Genomic DNA, 20,805 nt, shown 5'->3' on the forward strand with positions numbered 1-20,805 from the left:
ATCAAATGAGATTATGATTTTTTTTTTCTAGTATTATAAGGCATTGTTTTTGTATAGCCCCTCATAATTGTTTTTTTCCCTTCGATGTAAGTTAATTATAATTGAATGAGAAAATTATGTTTTAGATATTATTTTATTAGATATCAATCAATTAAATTTTTATTTTTGGATGAGATTCTTGTTTTTTTTCTCTTTTTTTTTTTGTTTTCAAAAGAGTTGAAATAATGAGTTTTCTTATAGAAAATAATTTATTTTGTATAATTAAAAACAATTACAGCTCCTTACATGTCGCAATCAAGTATATTGATATGTATTTTTATCTTATTTTACCAGCTTAATCTTTGGTTAGCACCATAATGCTTCTAACATTTATTAATGTATACGATCCTTAATTTATTTTGTTAAATGCATGCATCATCTTTTTGGTTCTCAATTAATTTTTTTTAATGGTGTAAAATGAATTGTAAATGCCTATATAATTTTTTAGTCTTGATAAGAAAAATTAATCCTAACTTACGTTGTGTAATGTGTGCAAATGACTAGTTTAAAACAAGGTTGTTAATTCTGTTATGTTATGTTTGGAATGACTGATATATCTTGTTCTAGTTCAAGAAACGAAACAAATTGGAATAAGTTCCATCCCACTCAAAGTCTTTGCCCATTTTAGAAATTCCTCCTAAATTTTAGCCAAAACATTTTGATTCTATTTTGGTCGTTCTATTTTTGCCAAATAGTGTTTTTTTTTCTTTTTTAAAATAAAATCTATGTTTTTTCTTTAATTTTATCCTTCAATAAGTTTATTGAATATTGAACTTCATAATTTATTGTGGTTTTGTTTTTTGTAGTTATCTCAGTTTCATGACCCATATCACGAGTTTGACAGGTTAACCTAGTTGACTCAAGTTTTTTTGTCTATTTTTTAAATGATTTTTTTTTCAATTTTATCATTTAACATCTTCAACATTTGGTTGATTATAAATTAGGATTTTTTATTTGTTTCGGTTTGTTTTTATAAAATTATCTCAATCTCATTACCCGAGTCATGAGTTCTGCATGTTAACTAAAGTAGACTTAGGTTGTTTTATGGTCCCATGACCCAGGTCAATTCAATATGTTGTCATCTTAATATTTTTTTTAAAAATATGTCATCTTGATTGTTTTCTACGTCAAACTGTATTTTCACTAGTCGTCTAGATTGTCTTTGAACCCATCGAGTCAATCGTGTCCCATCGGATCAACTTTCATATTTTTACTTTTGTTTGAAATTTGAATTGCATAATTTCAAGTTAATTTATCTTTGGATTTGAATTGAAATTATATTTGTTAAACTAATATGTATGTATGTATGTATGTATGTATGAACAGTACATCCCCGGAATGGAATGTTGCAATGCTCCGAAACAGGAAACATATTGTTCCAATTGAGAAAATAGAACGCCAACTAGAACAGAATTTACAACCTTGGTTTAAAACTAAATTGAGGTTTTCCATAAAAAGGTTAATCCATAATTTTATTATTTATTAGTTTATAATTACCCTTGCTAAGTCAGAAATTAGAGGCAAATAAGGCTATTCTGACATCTACACACTTCATCACTGAACATGTATTTAAAAGAGTCTAGTGTTTTTTTATGATATTAAAAAAATCAAATGTAAATTACATTAAACCTGTTGGTGAGTGGTTATGTTAATTTAAAATTTTAGTTAAAGAGACAAAAATAGATAGATTATTTGATTGGGTTAGACCTTACAATAAGTTTTTGAATCTTTTATGTGTGATAGTACCAATGTCTTTTTTGTTTCTTTTAAAATAAATTTGCCATGAAAATGAATGCAACTTGAATTGAGTAACTATTACAATCGAATAATAACTGTTATTTCGCATTTGTCATCCCTAACATGTGAGTCGCGGATCATATATATGACTTTATATGAAATTAATACCTAGAGCCATTTTCTTTCCTTTTTATCCATTTATTTCCCCTTCTCTTTCTTTCTATAGCCTCCTGCCCCTTCTTTTTCTCTGTGATCAGTGACCTTCCTCTCTCTCTTTACTACGAAACACACCCAAAACACCACAAAATCACCCATCTCTCTCTCTCTCTCTCTCTCTTTCCATCACATGTCAACCTATTTCCGGCAAAAAAAAAAACATCACCGGTCACCATCACCAGCCATACTCTACACTTATAGATATATTGAACACTTATTCTCTATCAATTTGATGTAATTTATGCTAATGTGTGTTAGTTTGATTTTATAAAATGTTAGGGTTTTGAATTAGAGATTTTTTTTATATATAAAAAGGGTTTTTATAATTTAGTTAACGAGATATTTGATAATTAGCTTATTTTGTAAAATAATCAATGATTTTGGGTTGTTGTTGATTGTGAATAAACAAAATTATTTTGTTAAAGTTAGTGCTGATTTAGGTTAAAATATTAATTACATCGAATTAGATATAAAATAAGATAATTGGCTATGAAATGCAAGAATTGGATTGATAATTTTGTTATGGTAGCAAAATTTAATGAATTTAGGTGTTCGCCGATTAATTTGATGAATTTAGGTTTGAACCAATTATGTTACTGTTATGATTCTGTTGATAAATTATGCACTTAATAAATTAGATTTGTATTTTGTTGTGTTGTTTGACAGTATGTCTGATAATTTAGGAATACTATGCTTTCATGGTGATATCGTTATCAATACCGGCAATGATCTCACTTATAATGGAGGAATCTATGAGTTCCTAATTGTTACATTAGACATGTCTCTTAATGAGTTATTTAGAATGTTATATGATCGACCTGACTGGAATATGTTTGAAATAGAAGTTGAAATTAGAAGTTTATTGCTTAATTGAGGGCCAAATTGCATAAATTCAAGACCAAGGACCAAAGTGAAAAAGGCAGCCAACTTCAGGGCCGCTGTTTGATTTTTGGCAGGGATGCAATTGCATTGATTTTTAAATTAAAATTGCAATTTAGGACTCGATTGAACAAATCACAAATTGAGGACCAATGTGAACTCTGACACATTTTTTCCGCCTTTTCCTTTTAAATGAAACGGCGCGTTTTGCCCAAAACGACGCCGTTTCATGCACTGTTAAAAAAAAGAAAAAAAAAAGACCAAAACGGTGTCGTTTTGAACGGCACTGTAACCTTTCTTCTTCCCCTGGACGCGCGAAGCAGGGGAAGAAGAAGATTTTTTCTTCCCCTGTTTTCCACTGCCAACTCTCTCTCAAAAAGACGTCGACCAACCCCACTTGCCCGAAGCTTTCCACGTGTTGGAGAAGAGGGAGGAGGTGTGTTCCTCGGGCAGTTTTTGGGGTGGCTGCATAGGGGTCGCCCCCTGCCTCTATCTCCCCTGTTTTTCCTATAAATACAGGGGAGAGCACGAGACAAATGGGGGGGAACAGAAAAGAGAGGGCAGAGAAGAGAAGAGAAAGAAGAGAAAAGAGAAGGGGAAGGCCGAAAGAAGAAGAAAAAAGAAGCAGAGAAGAGAATGAAAAATAAAGGAGAGAGAGAGAAGAAAAACAGCACCGCCAGCCACCGTGAACCACCAGCACTGCCGCCTGTCGCCTCCAGTAGCACAACCAACGGTTGCAGCCACCGCAGGTCAACCCTTCTCCCCTTCTTTCTCTCCTACTTCGTCCCTGCCATGCCTTCACTGTTCACGGATCATGTGAACAGTGGAGGGCACTGTTCACACGGGCTGGGCTGAGCCCAACCCCTGTGGTTGGGCCAGGTTCGGCCCAGCCAATGCATTTGAGCCGGGTCCAGCCCATTTCCAAAAAAAATTAAAAGAAAAAAAAATATATTGTTCAATATTTGTGATTTCTCCACTTTTTTTATTATGTTTTGTTTAATCTCGATCTGTTTTTTTGTCATACGAATCCGGTATTAAAATACCCGGTTTTCATGAAAAACTTCCAAAAATACAAAAAAAAATTGAAAAAACGAAAATTTTTTGTGTGCATATGACCAAGTGTCTCAAAGCTAAAAAATCATATTGTGTTTTTCATACACAAAACGAAAACAATGTTTTAGCATGCATTTTGGCTTTAATAACCATTTTATTAAAGTCAAGAGAACATTAGTCAAAATTGCAAAAACAACAAAAATTTTATTTTGTTTGTCTTTTCGTATCTGGGAAACGACATTACACGTAATACGTATTCCGGATATTAAATTCTTTTTTTCGATCATTAAAACGGTTAGGTTTTACCCCATTAAGATAAGAACCTCCTTATTAAGGAGGGCTTTTCTTGAACCTTAGACAGACCATCAATTAGAAAATGCAATAAGACCATAGTTTTTTATCTGACAAAAAAACAATGCAACTTACCTTAGATAGGGCGTATTTGGGGTGTTAATACCTTCCATTTATACAACAAGTCTCCGTACTCGATCTCTGAGACCAGTTAGGGTTCCTAGTAACCAAAATACTAGGTGGCGACTCCCATTCCATTTTAATGATAAGAGACAAAAATTCCTTGTCTCTCCACATTTGCCAAGTACACCATTACATTTTTCTAGAGGGTGAACGATCGTCGCGACGCCGCACACGTGCGACACTCAACATCACCAATGAAGGCCATCATTGGATCATAAAGGATTTTGCATGCACCACCATAGTGTCATGACCTCATTCACACGATGGTGTGTATTGTACATGCGCCAGCCACTTCTCCACTTAACTCACTGGCTTGGCAAAAAAAAAAGGACAAATTTGTTTTAATTTCAATTTTGGTCCCAAAAGATTCAATTGTTTCAAATCAATAAAATTGCATTCATTTTGCCACACCAAGTATTAATCAAGCCTCGTATTTTTTTCTCAACACCAAAAAAAAAAACCAAAACCAATACAAAAATATAAATAATAAACTCCAATCGTCCATCAACAATATATGAAAGGATTATATATATATATAAGTTTACGTGACAAAAAAAAAAGGTTGAACATTTAGTCTCTGATGTGGCAAAAAAAAAAAAACAAAGAAAGGAATTTGTACATTTATTTTAAATAAATTAAATTTTATTTTATTTTTCTAAATCAAGTATTAACCAAGTTTTGTATTATTTTTTCTCAACATCGCAGTAACCCAACATCAAGCCAACTAAAACAAACTAATAAGTCTAATTCTATATCAACTCAATGTGAAATGATTAAATTTTAAAAAAAATAGTCAAGTGATGAAAACAAACATTGTAGAAAACTATTACAATCCATAGTATTTTATATATTGGTCTACAGTAAAACCAAGAAATGTTTTAGTTTCTTTTAATTTAATTTATCTATTAATTTTATTTAATGATTATGGTGTTTTTACTAGAATTGTCTTTCTCAATTTGACCTCTCATGATCACCTGGATATGCTTATGTAGTGAATAAATGCACTATACTAGTTAACATACACTAAAAGATCTTGGTTTTTTACTGTAGCAATGAACAGTGAAAAGCTAAGCCTTTTTTCATTTTGGTCTTTGAAATTTAAAAACAAATAGGACTTTTTTTATTTCAAATTTTTTTTATTCAATCTCATCCTCCAACATTAGTTTTACTAGGTATTGGGCTCCATGATTTATTTGCTTTACTTTCTATGAAGTTTTTCAATCTTATGACCCCGATTGCAAGTTTTACAGGTTAGCCAAGTTGACTCGGGTCATCTTTATTCTTTTTTAATTATTTTTTTTCTTAACTTCATTCTTCAACATTGAGTTTATTAGGGATTGGGCTTCATAATTGTTTTTTTTATATTCTTTCTAGGGATTATCAAGGTCTTATGACCCAGGTCGCGAGTTTTTCATATTAGCCATGTCAACTTTGGGTTTTTTTATCCTTTTTTAATTGAATATTTTTTTTCAATTTCATCCTTTAATATTAAATTGATTGAGAATTAGAATTTTTTATTTTTATTTTTTTCTATAGAGTTATTTCAATCTCTTGACCCGGGTTCAATAGATTAACTATAATTGACTTATGTTATTTTTTTGTATTTTTTTCAATTTAATCCTTTTATATTTTTTTTATTTGGAATTTGGATTTAAAATTGTTTTTTATTAGTTTTATATAGGGTTATCATGGTCTTATGACCTAGGTTGCGAGCTAGGCCGATTGAGTCAAGGGGGTTTGTCATTTTTAGTTGATGTTTTTTCAATTTTATCATTTAATATTGGGTTGATTAGAAATTAGGTTTCATAATTTATTTTGTTTTATATTCTATGAGATTATCATAATCTCATAATCCTAGTTACAAGTTTGATCGGTTGACTCATATGGCTTTTTATGTCTTTTTTTTTTAATTTTCTTCTTCAACATTGGTTTAATTAGGAATTGAGCTTCATAATTAATTTTGATTTTCTTTGTATGGGGGTTATTTCGGTCTCATTACCAATGATTAAATTATTGAATGATTAAATTAAAAAAATTAAAAAAAACAAAAAAAAATTAGCCTAATTTTGAAAGATGAAATTGAAAAAAAAAATATTTAATTAAAAAAAAGGATAAAAAGAACCCGAGTAAACCTAACTAACCCACAAAACTTACAACCCAAGTTATGAGACTGTGATAACCTCATAAATAAAATAAATAAAATATTAAACTCAGTTCTCAATTAACCTAATGTTGAAGGATGAGGTTTAGAAAAAAAAATCAATTAAAAAATAACAAAAAAAACTCAAGACATAAAATCATGATAACTCCATGGAAAATAAACCAATATATATTAAGAAAGCCAATACCCATTAAATATAATATTGAAAAATAAAAATAAAACCTTAAAAACCAAATTAAAAAAGATCAAAATATTTCACTGCAAAACATCAATGCCTTTTAGTACGTGTTAATTAATTAATAATATGGCTATATGCAACTTTTTTGCTGGGGGTAAGATGTCAACCATATTATTCTAATCATAAATAAAACTAAAATCTAGATGGATTTCTATCCTAAGGGTGTTTTTTCCGGAAAAAACTTCACGAAGACATTTTGGACATTTCATTGATTTTTAAATGTTTATACTGCCAACCATTTTCTATTGGTTCATTTTTTGTTCCACTAAAGAGAAATATTCTTAAAACACTTTAAAAGTTTTCTATAATACTAGTTTGTTAGCTAATGTTATGCTACAAGTTAGAGTAAAAAAAAATTTAATATAAAAAAAATATTTAAGTCATAAGAAACTATTTAATATTATTATTATTAAAACTAATTTAGTGAGTCAATCTTGAAATCTTTTAGCTTGATGCATTGCCTGGCTAAAGTTTAAAATTAACCTGTATGAAAATTACCTCAACATGATCCAATCAACTTGACAGATCCAAAGCAATCTGGATGACAAGTAAAAAAGCATGGTTTACTTAAAAAAATTAAAGATGATATTTTTTTTGTAATATTGAGACGGTAACATAAAAGATGTTTTTTTCTGGGAAAAACTTGACTTTTGAAGATATTTTGGACATTTAGTTGATTTTTAAATGTTTATACTGTAATTCATTTTCTGTTAGGTCTTGGTTCTTTTTTTTTTATTCCACTAAAGAGAGATATTCTTAAAACACTTTACGCTACAAGTTAGAGTAAGAATTTTTTTAACATGAAAAAAAAAATTCAGGTCACAGGAAACTATTTGATATTGTTATTAAAATTGACTTAGCGAGTCAACCTTGAAGTTTTTCAACTTGATGCATTGCTTAGCCTAGGTTTAAAATTAACTTGCGTGGAAGTTGCCTCAACGTGATCTAATCAACTTGACAAATCTAAAAACAACCCGAATGACAAGTAAAAAAGTGTGGTTGGCTTTTTTTAAAAAATAGAGATTATATTTTTTTTAATATTAAAACGGTGATATAAATGGTGTTTTTTCCGAAAAAAAAACTTTACTTTTAAAGACATTTTGGACATTTGGTTGATTTTTAAATGTTTATACTATAATCCATTTTCTATTACGTCTTGGTTCATTTTTTTTTATTCCACTAAAGAGAGATATTCTTAAAACACTTTAAAAGTTTTCTATAATACTAGTTTGCTAGCTCACGCTATGCTACAAGTTAGAGTAAGATTTGTTTTAACATGAAAAAATATTTAGGTCGCAGAAATCTATTTGATACTATTATTAAAATTGATCTAGTGAGTCAATCTTGAAATCTCTCAACTTGATATATTGCCTAGCCCAGATTTAAAATTAATCTGTGTGGAAAGTGTGTCAACGTGATCCAATCAACTTGGCAGATTCATAAGCTACCCGAATGACAGGTAAAAAAGCGTGGTTTGCTTTAAAAAAAATTAAAGATAATATGTTTTTTTATATTGAAACAGTGACATAAAGGGTGTTTTTTTCCGGAAAAAAAACTTGACTTTTAAAGACATTTTGGACATTTCATTGATTTTTAAATGTTTATACTACAATTCATTTTCTATTACATCTTGGTTCTTTTTTTTTTATTCCACTAAAGAGAGATATTCTTAAAACACTTTAACAAATTTCTATAATACTAGTTTGCTAGCTCATGTTATGCTAAAAGTTAGAGTAAGATTTTTTTTAACATGAAAAAAATATTCAGGTCACGGAAAACTATTTGATACTGTTATTAAAATTGACCTAGCAAGTCAACCTTGAAATCTCTTAATTTGACGCATTGCATAGCCCAGGTTAAGAATTAATCTGCGTGGAAGTTGCCTCAACACAATCCTATCAACTTGGCGGATTCAAAAGCAACTCGGATGATAGGTAAGAAAACACAGTTGGCTTTAAAAAAATTAAAGATGTTATCTTTTTTTTTTTAATATTAAGACGGTAATATAAAGGATGTTTTTTCCAAGAAAAACTTGAGTTTTGAAGACATTTTAAACATTTCGTTGATTTTTAAATGTTTATATTGTAATTCATTTTATAATACATCTTGGTTCATTTTTTTTTATTCCACCAAAGAGAGATATTCTTAAAACACTTTAAAAGTTTTCTATAATACTAGTTTTCTATAATACTAGTTTGCTAGCTCACGCTATGCTACAATTTAGAGTAAGATTTATATTCAGGTTATAGAAAATTATTTGATATTGTTATTAAACTTGACCTAGCGAGTCAACCATAAAATCTTTCAACTTTGCAAGTTGTCTAGCTCAGGTTTAAAATTAACCTGCGTGGAAATTGTTTCAACGTGATCCAATCAACTTGACGAATCCAAAAGCAACCCGGATGACAGGTAAAAAAGCGTGGTTGGCTTTAAAAAAATTAATGATGATATTTTTTTTTAATATTGAGACGATGCCATAAATGATCAACTCGAGCTTCACGGCTGAACCTGTTAAACTTACAACTCAAATTAAAGACTTTATTGAATTTAATAACTTTATTTTGTAAAATTATTTTTTACTTAATGATATTATAACAAAAATAGATATAAGGATTTTTTTTTTCTAATTATGATAACCTCAGAGAAAACAAACTGAAATAAATTATGAAGATCAATTCAAAACTAACCAAATGTTAAATGATGAAATTGAAACAAAAAAAAATCCAAAAAGAATTCAATAGAAAGAAAGAAGAAGAAAAAGATGGAATTTATAAAAAAAGAAAAGAAAACGAAAAAAAGTCTAATCTAGCAGGTTAACCTTGAAATCTTCAGATCTAATTCCTTTTGTTTTGTTGAAAAATAATTCGTTACCTAAAAAAATTAAGATCATTGAGCTCAATTATTTTAGTTTTTTTTTTTTTTTATCAAAAAGTATTTTTCTACCACCCTTAATGCAATGGGATTATCAATATATCATTATCAAAACTTCTGCTTTTGTTTCTCTTGACTTTCATAAAAGGTGTATGGGTAGTTTTCTTTTAATTCATGAGTGCATAAATTGCAGGCGCAAGTGGCTGGGGCTCTGTGAAGAGTGGAGTTAGAACTTTGAAGGGCAGTGAGCCTTTTTGTAAAGGTCGATTTTCCTCTGGGCTTTATGCCCTCAGTGAAACTGGACATATGCCTTGTTTTTTGGGCCGAATAAAATCTGTGTGTTATAGGTCTTTTGTCTCAGGCAGAAATCAAAGCAGCGGAAGTAAGCAGGCACACCGATTTTCAAAGGTAAAGCTCTCAGATTTCGCATTTCATAGTCTCTGTTTCCCAGTTTCAGAATTTTATAGGGTTCAGTATTAAATTCATGTATATTTTTTCTTTGATTTTATATATATTTCTTTTTTCTTATCCATTTAGATCCATTGTTTTAGTTTTGCAGTAGTTTCTTTTCTGTTATTGAGTCAAGCTGCATGATTTGGTTCCCTTTTGCAGTTATATGGTTTTATCTGTTTGTACCTTTCAATGTCTACTTGTCAGTTGTGTATCTCCAGATTGGTGGGGGTGAAGATTTTACCATCGAATTCTCTACTTTATCAACGGACCCTTGTTCGTGCAGTGAGTTGTGACCGAGGAGTCGGGAATTAGCAGGCAGTAACATTGGGGCTCCTGTATTTTTTTTCAGAGCCAAAAAGCCCTTGATTTGTTTGTTACTAAGAGACTAAAGTCAGGTGCCTTTCAAATTTCTTTGTTAACTTGGTTTATTACTTTTGAGTATGTATCAAAATGTTAATTTGATTAGTTAACTAGGATCAGCTCATTTATTTAACAAAGAAAAGTATTAATTAATTGGATATTCATGGCTTTGTGTGTTTTTAAAAGTAAAAATTATCAGTTTTTGGAAAATAAGACAAGATGGAAAGATACATAGAAGCCATTATTTTTCAGTTTTTGTTTTCGGGTAAATGTCTGAATCCGAGCCTGTCTTTGTTCTCCAATACTCTTTCCTGTTACTTGGTCTGATTCTTATATATACTTGTTTCATTTCTTATGTTATGGATTTTTTATGAGGTATTTTCTAAGAGGAGCTGAACTCTCTTTTTACTTGTCGCTCAACAGTCTTTGATTCTCTCTCTCATTGAAGGAAATAGAGATGGCTGGAGTGATAATGAAGTTTTTCGTCACCTCAATGCTTATGTGGATGGCTCCTGTCGCAATCCTATATGCTTTTAACCATGACTTGATACCCGGTAAGATTGGTTTGTTTATACGTGATTTTCTTCTTCAAGGTAATTTGTGTATTTAGCCTGAATCATGTCTATGCCAATTGTGTTATTTGTCAAACAAATGCTTCTGTATCTGTCTTTTAGAATTTTTGAAACTTGTTGGTGTTTGATCCAGTTCTCATACCTATTAACAATCTTTAGTTTTCACTTGTAAGTTGTGGGAAAGAAATTTTGGATTCTGATGTCAACTTGTTATTTGGCTTGTTACTAGTATTCATGAGCGCCTGTGTTTTAATTCTGCTATTTTTTTTATCAGTCAATATGTTCCACCTAAACATGTTACAGCAAATGCATCGAATGCTTCTTCTTCTTAACCTGTTACCAAGTTGAGAAAAAAGCATTATCGGGAACTTTTTTATGCTTATGTGAGAGTTTTGTTCAAGTGCTTTGGCTGTTTCAGCCAGTAGTATGAATTTTGTCAAATTCTCTTGTTTCTGTTCTGCTGGTAGGTTTTGAGAAAATAGAACCTGCAAGTTTAGTGATATTAGGAACATGCACTTCTCTCCTCATAAGTGGCTGTTATTTTGTTCTTAAATTAAATTTGATTGAAATTTTGGAACAGGTATAACCAAATTGTCTCCCCATTCCTTGACACTGATGAGCGGATTTGTTGCTGTCATTTCCGTCAATATAGTCATCGCATTCTACATTTATATGGCAATAAAGGAACCCTCAGATAAACATGAGCCAGATCCAGCATTTCTTGCTGAGGCCGAAGCTAGTGTAAGCCAGTCTGCAGGTAAAGTTGGGGATTCCTCCCAGTCGGTAAAGAAAGAAGAGTAGGTCGGATGAGGCACTTGGAGGGGGGAGGGCGTGGAATTGAATTTGAAGCTGCGCTTGCAACTTTCGTCGTTTGTTATAGATGCCTGAGTTTTGACGCCGTTGTCAGAATTTTCTTATATCATGACACATTAATTCTTAGTGTTTGATATTGTAGTTATTTTTGCGGTTGTGGTTTTGAGAAAAACAAATTTAAAAAAAGTTATAAATTGTAGTTTTTTTCAAACCCAAGTTTTTATCACAAGTCCGCCGCAGGCCACAGGGAGCTGAATGTACTTAACCTTTCGCCTTTTCATATTGATCTCATTTTTGCATGGCATATTAATTGGATATAAGATATTAGCAATTATTAACTGTTAGTGGAGATATAATTTATAATTAACTATGCGAGGATGAATAGCTCTATTGGCATTTACTATGTTGTTTTGAATAATGTCTGGTTATGGCACAATCCTGACTATAGCAGGGATATTAGTTCTCAGACATCGTGCCTCTAAGTTCTAGCACAAGTTAACTTTAAAGAAGCGAGAACTGGAATAATTTCGTTCACCTAAATACATTCCATACGTTGCAAAATATGATATCTGTATTTTTTCTGATCACAACTAAAAACACCAAAAACTTAAGGTTTACGTTTGCTAAAGGGCCTGCTCCTTTGGTGGGTCAGGATTTAGTCCATCAAAGATGTTGGCAGAACAGACAACGTTGGTTGTGTGATTTGAGAAGCAGAACACTTCCGGGCACCCTTGACGAGACTCGACTAGAAAATGGACTGCTAGAAACAATTTGAACAAGCGCAAAGAGAGCTTCTATGACCATGATTAAGCCACTTCAATTCAAACAAGCTCAAACATTTCATCACCTAGCAATTCCACAACACTGCCACTACATATTATGAACAAATCCTCCTGCAAAATAAACAGTGAGCCAGTTCCATTTTTTGAGAAAGATACTCCTTACTAGTACTTTTATTTTTACTTGCAGCAACTGAAGAGCGTATACATAATGGTCATAAACAATTTAATCTCGTTGAATTCCAACCAATCCCGTCCAGAAACCAAAAGATCTCAATCTGTTACATTGAAACAAAGCTTAGCCTCATCCCAAGGACCATTGATCTCAAACTTGTATTCCTGAATTCTTATGAGCCAATAAGGACAGATAATGCTTATAAACAACAATAAACCAAACAGTAGCATGAAAAGTAGGTGGTGCAGTGTATAAACCAAAGCCAGGGTCACAACCATCAACCCAAAGGAAAACAGAAGGTGCAAGTGGAAGGAGAATTTCTTGATACAGTAAGTGACAAATGGAGCAAAAAGGAAGACTTGCAAGGAAAATAGCATGATGGCAAATACATGCAGCCTTGATGGAAGGCGAGATGCAATAAAAACTGAAGCAACTACAGAAGCATTTAAAGAGACACAGCTGGTTAAGCTTGGATTTTTTAGGGCCACAGGAGCTTTAATGGTCGATCCTGAATAGTCATGCAGGAAAAGATGAAGTACAACAAGCGAAACAGTTACTGCCCAAATGGAGTCTGAGCTTATGGATCTTGTGAGAGTGTGATAAATAGGAGCCAACATATATAACCCAGTTGTGAAAAAGGATATATTGAGGATATAATAGAAGAGAAGATTCAAGGAACGCATTTCTTTGGTTAAAAGCAGAACTAAAAAACCTGATCCGAAAAGGCTAGCATCTAGGAGCAAGAGCGAATTTTCATCAAGGGTTGATTGAAGGGTGTGAGCCCACACCAAGCCGACAAGAGCAACAATGCACAGATACTGAGAGATAGAAACTGAGTCCTGCATCACCTTTAGCATGTCCCGCTTAACAACATTAGCATTCATGACCATATCTTCAAGAAAAGACTCATCAGTGTGATTGTCATCAAACTCAGGCTGCATTCCTCCATAAGCAACTTTCCTCCACTTGGGATGCAGCGGACTCTCGCTGATGATGCTATCCATTGCGAACCAACAACTCTATTGCTTATCCAACCCCTTGCTTTCAAAACAACAGCAAAAACAAAACCCTTATTCATCTAGAATGAAGAAAGACAGCAACAGTCTTCCAATCTGTCACACGATGATTTCTAAAAGCAAAATACCCCATTGCAGACTGTCTGGATGCTTTTAGGTTCAGCAAGTGATTTCAAACACCTACAGATCACAATCATTATACATCAATGAAAAGAAAGATAAACTAACAAGGACAAGCTACATATAAAAGGCTGCACTTGCAAACGGATACATAAGAAATGTAACGCTAGTGAAAAAAACAATTCCCATTGCTACTCCTGACCACGAGACCACAGATGAGTTTATCACATTAACAATGCTTCAATCAGCTTAACATACAAATTATGAGAAATTCAATCCATATGTAAATACAAACTTATATGCTACCTTGCTTTGTTTCACATTTCTTGTGAAATATAGACCAGATGCAAGAAGAAGATAGCTTATCACTAACTAAATTCATGCTTTCGACAGCTTAATCTACTTTTTTTATTTTTCTTGTTTTCGGAATATCTCCCTCTCTTTTTTCAAGTCCATCTAGATTATCATTTTTTGTTTCAAAAACATCAATTCTTAAAATTCAGTTGCTGAAGAAAAAAACCATGATCACTATTTCCCTTCTGTGCAAAACTGCATTACAATTTCCAATAAAAGAAAATTTACAAATATTGTTAGAAAATGGTTAGAAAATACTGCTAACAGAGAATAGTTTAGAGAACGTGAACAATGCGAAAGCATCTAAAAACGAGATAAAATCAGGTACGTTGATTGTTATTTTGCAATGATTTGCATAGAAAAAATAGTTCATGCCAGGTGAAACCAGATTTCCACATCAAGAACTGCTTGGGAAAGTGAAATAAAACAAGACGAAGTCTTCACAATGAAATGAGCAATGATAATTGAGACCCATTTTGTGAATGTCGATTAGAGAGATATTTTATTTTACCTGTGAGAAAGAAATCTCGATTTGGGTCCTCTTCTCCGTTGCTTGATTTTCTTCTCGGAGTGAAAAACAGATATGATTTGATTGCCTGAAGAAAACGCGTTTTTTTACTACAAACTATAAAAATAAACACGCGGAAGAGAAACGTTTTTAAAAGACAAGTAGCAAATAGGTTAACCTCGTTGATCTCTGTACTACTTTGATTTTGTTAATTTAACCCCTCATCGATGTGATTTATTAATTTGACCCCTGTAATTCATATTTTTTGTTGAATGGGACCACCCTTTCTTCTGCTTTTATCCAATTCAAATCTTTAATTTTTACTAAAACAGCCCACGTGTCATTTGAATATGAGGTCCAATCTTAATAACCCAGGTAAGGCACCAAGTTTAGTTATCTTTGAACAAAATTCTAACAATACTTAAATATAAGACCTTAAAAAGATTCTACGTAAAAAATATGGAAAATATTATAGTGCTTTATTGTTTATATTAATAGTGAGCACCTCAATTTTTTTATATTAATTTTTAAACTTTGTTTTCTTCCAATTAGACCCTTTTACAACCTAATTTGATTAAATTAGGCTCTTTCTTCTCTCTTTTTTTCAATTTTGCCCCTCCCCCTTTTCTATTTTCCCCTTTCTTTTTTTTTTCAATTTCATTTTTCTCTCAATTTCATCTTCAAACTTTTTTAACAGTAGTTTGAGTTGTCCTTGGATTGCCTAAATCATTAGGACAACTCCTATACAGTTTAATTTCAAACCCAAACTAGATAAGGAGTTGAGTCTAGAGGTTTTTTTTCTTTTAAAATTTATCCCTTTTTTTCTAAATCTTGTCCTCGAATTTTTTTTTTTCGTTTTGCTTGATTATCTTTGAACTGGCCAAGTCGATATGGTCACATCAAGACAACTTTCACACAGTTTAGTTTAAAATTGAGGCTAAGTAAGGAATCAAATTGAAAGGTTTCAAGGTTGATCTGTTAGGCTGAGTTTAATAACAATGTCGAATAGCTCTCTCCAATTTAGTTTTTTTTCATAATTAAAAAAAAAAACTTGATTCAACTTGTAACGTAGTGCGAGCTTGTAAGCTAGTTATATCTAATTAAACTTATTTATAAAGTTCAAAAAACCCATTTATGCCTACAAAATCTTAAAATATATAAATATCTAATATTAATTAATACAAAGTAATTATTTTACTAAGCTGAATAATAGATTGAAAGAAGGAAATATTTTTGAAATCTATTAAAGAATTATTGGTATTATTTGAAAAAAGTCTGGAAAACTTTTGTCTAGATCAATTATTTAAAAATGAAAGGAAATAAAAAGTTAAAAAAAATTATTGTTTTTGTATTTGACCAATTAAATGAAATGTAAATAGAATAAAAATAAAATATTTTCAAATGATAAACAACACCAAACATAACGATACATGGATAGAAATGGAATATGTTGCTCGCGCTTCACGAAATAATTTTTTCATAAATCAGCATGTCTTTAGCATCAAGAAATTCTCTTTAGAATTTTGAAAGGATTTCAGTCAAGACATGGAGACTTGTATTGTGAAAAAAAGTGATTAAAATTCAAAGTTCTGGTATTTATTGGTTTTTTCGGTAAAAGTTAAAATCTTGACACTACAAAGACAAATTATAAGCAACTTCTAGCTATTCAAAGGTAAAAAAAAATTAAAAAAGCTAAAGATAATCTAACCTTATAAAGAAAGTGATGCAAAAAAGAAACAAATAAAAGATTCTTGGTGTTGTTGATGCTTCACAAATCCTCCCAAATTGCTTCACAAAAAATGGGTTATTCTTCTTAACTATCTCTCATATTAGTTAAGAAGAATAATTCCATGGTTAAAGAGTGCATTTATATATAGCAAAAATAATATCAATTTTGACAAAATAGAGTCCTTAAGAGAGTAGCAATGCTTTGAAAAAAATTACTTCCATTAGCAATTATAACTAAAAGTGAGGTTAACTAGTAACAACTAATAGATGATCCATTTTCTATATCGTGGGTTATATTTTTTAAAAAACTAAAAAAAATTCAAGATGATATATTTTTTAAAAAAACTATTGAGACGATGACATACTGGATTGACTCGGTTGTTTTTACTTAACCTATCGAACTCATGACTTGGGTCATGAATTCTAGCATCATTTTTTAAAATTATTTTTCATATAATTATATAATACGTGATCTAGGTGTGGACTGAACTTGACTTGATTAATTTGTTATTTATGAAATTATTTTTTTGTTTAATCACATGACAAAAAATAATCGTTTGCAAAATTAAGTACCAACTAAATATTAATGTATTTGTTTGAAACCATAATAAACCCACAAATATCAAACCAAAAATTATTACGTAGCCCAATTAAAAACAAATAAAATTCTAGAGGATTATATATATAAAAAAAAATAAACAACTATTTTCTTGGATAGGCAGCCACGCCTCTAGGGTACAAAACCTATTTTACTTGGTTTTTAAGCCCAAAAAACATCTAAGAAACATCTCAAGGACCTCAAAAAACCAAATTTTGGTAACAAAAATTAAATAAAAGTAGAAAAACCAAATGAAAGAACAAATAAAAATTGTTAATTTTTTTTTTAACCTCTTTTAGCCTTGTCTCATTTTAAAAAAATAGCAGGCGATGATGCTTCATCTGCTGTCATAGTTTCCGGGCACCAGAGGTGAATAAAAAGACAAAAGAACTTAATTATAATAAAATTTTGAACCCGATCAATTTTTTGGACAAAATAAATGGAAAAAAGGACCTAAATGCAACCCCCAAGAAAATAGAACTCATTGACATCAAGAACGACGAGTTTCGTCTTCAAAAAATAGGTATTTTTCAATTTTCTCTATCATTCGCTGTAATATGACAACTCTCTCCCTTTTTTCTCTCAAAATCAGGGACTCAAATGAAAGAAAATGAAGTTTTGGATCTAACAATGTAATATCAAAACAAAAGGGACCAACAATAATTTTTGACAAAACCCAAAGGCAAACAAATAGAAAAAAGTGTTGACACATTAATTTGTTTTTTTAAAAAGGACCTTCATAAATTTAACTAATATAATTTTGGTCCTCTCATTTTCAATCATTGTCATACAATAAAGTCATATTATTTTTTTGTGATATTAGGCACAAGAAAAATATCGATATGGGTTTTCATAATCGAGATAACCATAAAAAAAAACAGATTAAAACAAACCATCAACTTCAAATCCCAATCAACACAACATTAAAGGATTTAATTGAAAAGAAAAGAAAATCAATCACTTAAGGGTGTAAAAAACAAAAAGGGCCAGTATTGACACTTTTTCTAAATAAAATAAAATAAAAGCCATTTTTCATTCCCTTCAATTTTGGTTTCCACTTTTAACTCCTTGCAATCAAATAGATTGATTTTTTTTTAATAAACCGAGCATCATTTTGATGACGAGTTGCTTTTGGAAACCTCAATAATCATATAAATGGCAATAAAAACTAATTATCAATTTAAAATCTCAATCAACACAATATCAAAAGCATTATAAAAGGCAATTAAAAAATAATTATCAATTTAAAATTAAAATCAATACAATATCAAAGAATTAAATTGAAAAAAAAATTAATAATAAAAAGTAAAATAAAACACTATTGCAATTCATAGTGAATCGTATCATAACCTACCTACAGTGGATTGTTAAAGCTATTTTAGTTTTTTTTTTAATTTTAACTTTAACAAGGATTCTTTAAATAGGTCAATACAGAAAAAAACTAAGAGTTGTTGTAAAAATAGCGTAGATACAAACTCATTGCACTATAGATTGAAATAGTATAATGACATCTTTTCTCTTCAAAACAAAAACCAAATGCACTAGCCTTTGGAGGCAAAAAAGTATTTTCCACATGATACATTTGTTATTATAAAATTGATTAAGGTTATAACAGTCCGTTCATTTTATTTTTACACAACAAAATGACATAATTATCTTTTAAAAAAAATTAACAGGTTGGAGGGGCTTTAACATCATTTTTTTTAATAAAAAAACAGTGAATTGACCTTAATGCTCTTAAAGAAAAAATTTGTAAAGCTAGCTTTCAAGGGCTTTTTTATCATTTCCATTTGTTTATATATATATATATATATTGCCTTCGACTAACGTGTAAGCTGTCATCTGGTCGCCGAACATTACTTTCCACACGCGACATTCGATTCATTGTGGCTTCCTCTGCATGTTTGAGCAGTGTGTGTGGTTGGAAGGGCTCCGATTTGGCGTCAATGACATTTCCCCCCTTTTTCTCTCCATACTCCTCGATTTCCATGTCTACCTTGAACTTTCTTAATCAACCCTTCAATTTATTTTTTCTTCACATTTGATTTATGTTATTTTAATTATTATTTGTTTTATTTTGAATGATTTATGAAATTAACAATTTTTTTTCAATTTCATTCCTTTTTATTTTTTTCAATAGTCAAATTTAGTCCTCATTATTTTGATTGTTATTTTTTTTTATTTAGGATGATTTTTAAAATTGGATTTTTTGCGATTTCATCCTCTTTCATTTTTCTTCCATATTGAATTTAATCTTTATTCTTCTGGTTGTTTTATTTTTGCTTGAGAAAATTTTTTAAATTGATTTTTTTAATTTCATACTTCAGCATTAAATTTATTAGGAATTGAGCTTCTTAATTGATCCTGGGTCCAGATTCACGAGTTGCGATTTTTAGAGATTAACTCAGGTTTAGAAGATTCGCCCAAGTTTGCTTGAGTTTTTTTTTATTTTTAAACTCATGTTTTTTTTCGGTTTTATCCCTTAACATTTACTCAATTAAAGATTGGGCTCTATTATTTTTGTTTGTTTGCTTTTTATAGGGGTTTTCACTAATTTTGAGAATGACCCGTGTTATCTAGGGTGTTTTTACTTTTTTTTTTGTTAATTTTAGTTTTTTTTTAAAATATATTTTTAAATTAAATTAAATTAATTGATTAAATATAAAAATGACATGCTAACTTCACAACAATTTATTGGGTTTGCCTTTTGGGTTATTGCTTTGACGATGTGTATGGCCTCTTTCAGTGTCGTCATGAAGTGTTTCGTTGTGGTGTTAAAACCATCTTGGTGAGCCTTTTCTTGTGGTGGAGCGATATTCATGACAAATCAACGATAAGTATCCAATGAGTTTTTCTTTCATCTATTCCCGAGTATAGTATTGATGACTTATTTTTTTATGGTTAATTATTATTGTTTTTTTTGTTTGCTTTATTTATGATCGACATCTTTTTTTTTTTAATTGTGTTGTTAAATTAATTGGGCTTATTGCACCAAATCAAGTCAATAACCCGAGTCCGAGATCTTTCTTACTTATTTAAAAATGCTAGCATTACATGAATATTTTTTTTATGTTAGGAAAAATATGACCCGGCTTGCAGCGTAGCGCATGCCATATCTAAGTATATAGTACATAAGTAAGATGAGACCCACTTATTGGTGAGAGACCGTATGGGAAAGGGAAATTTTTATGGTATTCAAGGAGCAACTAGTGATATTTTATTAATTATTTTGTGAGATTATTTTAATGAAAAAACAGATATAAAGAGAAGAAAGAAAATAAAATTCATAATTCATTGAGAGTAATAAAAATATCTTAATCTAACCTGAGTCCGAGATCTTTCTTGCTTATTTAAAAATGCTATCATTGGATGAATATTTTTTTATATTAGAAAAAATATAACGGTCTCGTAGTGTAGAAAATAAGACTCACTTATGAGCTGGAGGCAGCATACGGAAGGAAATTTTTTATAGTGATTAAGGAGGAATTAATAATATTTTATTAATTATTTTTTAAGTTTATTTTAATAAAAAATAGATATATATTAAAAAATCTCATGAACACTAAAAGTAATAAAAATAACTTTGTCTAAATTTTCTCTCTTTAATTTATATGTATCTTTTTTAAAACAACGGATCGATATTTACTTAGGACTATAATTA

At 30.5% G+C, this 20,805-nt stretch overlaps 2 protein-coding genes across 12 annotated transcripts; one reads left to right on the forward strand and one right to left on the reverse strand.

Moving 5' to 3' along the window:
* The first annotated feature begins 9,912 nt into the window (after nt 1–9,912).
* Nucleotides 9,913–12,077, forward strand: LOC18094648 (uncharacterized). Of its 10 annotated transcripts, none has more exons than XM_024593870.2 (4): nt 9,913–10,076; nt 10,326–10,516; nt 10,902–11,035; nt 11,634–12,077. In XM_024593870.2, exons 3-4 carry the CDS (start codon nt 10,939–10,941, stop codon nt 11,852–11,854), a joined length of 318 nt encoding a protein of 105 aa, XP_024449638.1. In that variant the 5' UTR covers nt 9,913–10,076; nt 10,326–10,516; nt 10,902–10,938; the 3' UTR covers nt 11,855–12,077. The 10 variants fall into 10 exon arrangements, with proteins under 10 accessions (XP_024449638.1, XP_024449635.1, XP_006369057.1 ...); XM_024593867.2 differs by having other exon boundaries at nt 10,905–11,035; XM_006368995.3 differs by having other exon boundaries at nt 10,930–11,035.
* A 780-nt stretch (nt 12,078–12,857) lies between these two features.
* LOC18094649 (phosphatidylinositol N-acetylglucosaminyltransferase subunit C) lies at nt 12,858–14,945 on the reverse strand. Of its 2 annotated transcripts, XM_052450082.1 has the most exons (3): nt 14,822–14,915; nt 13,965–14,016; nt 12,858–13,861 (listed from the first exon to the last, which is right to left on the reverse strand). In XM_052450082.1, exon 3 carries the CDS (start codon nt 13,822–13,824, stop codon nt 12,919–12,921), a length of 906 nt encoding a protein of 301 aa, XP_052306042.1. In that variant the 5' UTR covers nt 13,825–13,861; nt 13,965–14,016; nt 14,822–14,915; the 3' UTR covers nt 12,858–12,918. The 2 variants fall into 2 exon arrangements, with proteins under 2 accessions (XP_052306042.1, XP_006369058.1); XM_006368996.3 differs by having other exon boundaries at nt 12,858–14,016; nt 14,822–14,945.
* Between the last annotated feature and the right edge of the window lie 5,860 nt (nt 14,946–20,805).

This window comes from Populus trichocarpa, chromosome 1 (genome assembly GCF_000002775.5).
Source record: "Populus trichocarpa isolate Nisqually-1 chromosome 1, P.trichocarpa_v4.1, whole genome shotgun sequence".
Taxonomy (NCBI): domain Eukaryota; kingdom Viridiplantae; phylum Streptophyta; class Magnoliopsida; order Malpighiales; family Salicaceae; genus Populus; species Populus trichocarpa.

What these genes read in the sequence shown, in the direction of transcription:
- LOC18094648 (XM_024593870.2), top strand. Translation starts at nt 10,939, where the DNA reads ATGGCTGGAGTGATAATGAAGTTTTTCGTCACCTCAATGCTTATGTGG. An exon ending in TAACCATGACTTGATACCCG is followed by an intron (nt 11,036 to 11,633) that starts GTAAGATTGGTT and finishes ATTTTGGAACAG; the next exon opens with GTATAACCAAATTGTCTCCC.
- LOC18094649 (XM_006368996.3), bottom strand. Translation starts at nt 13,824, where the DNA reads ATGGATAGCATCATCAGCGAGAGTCCGCTGCATCCCAAGTGGAGGAAA.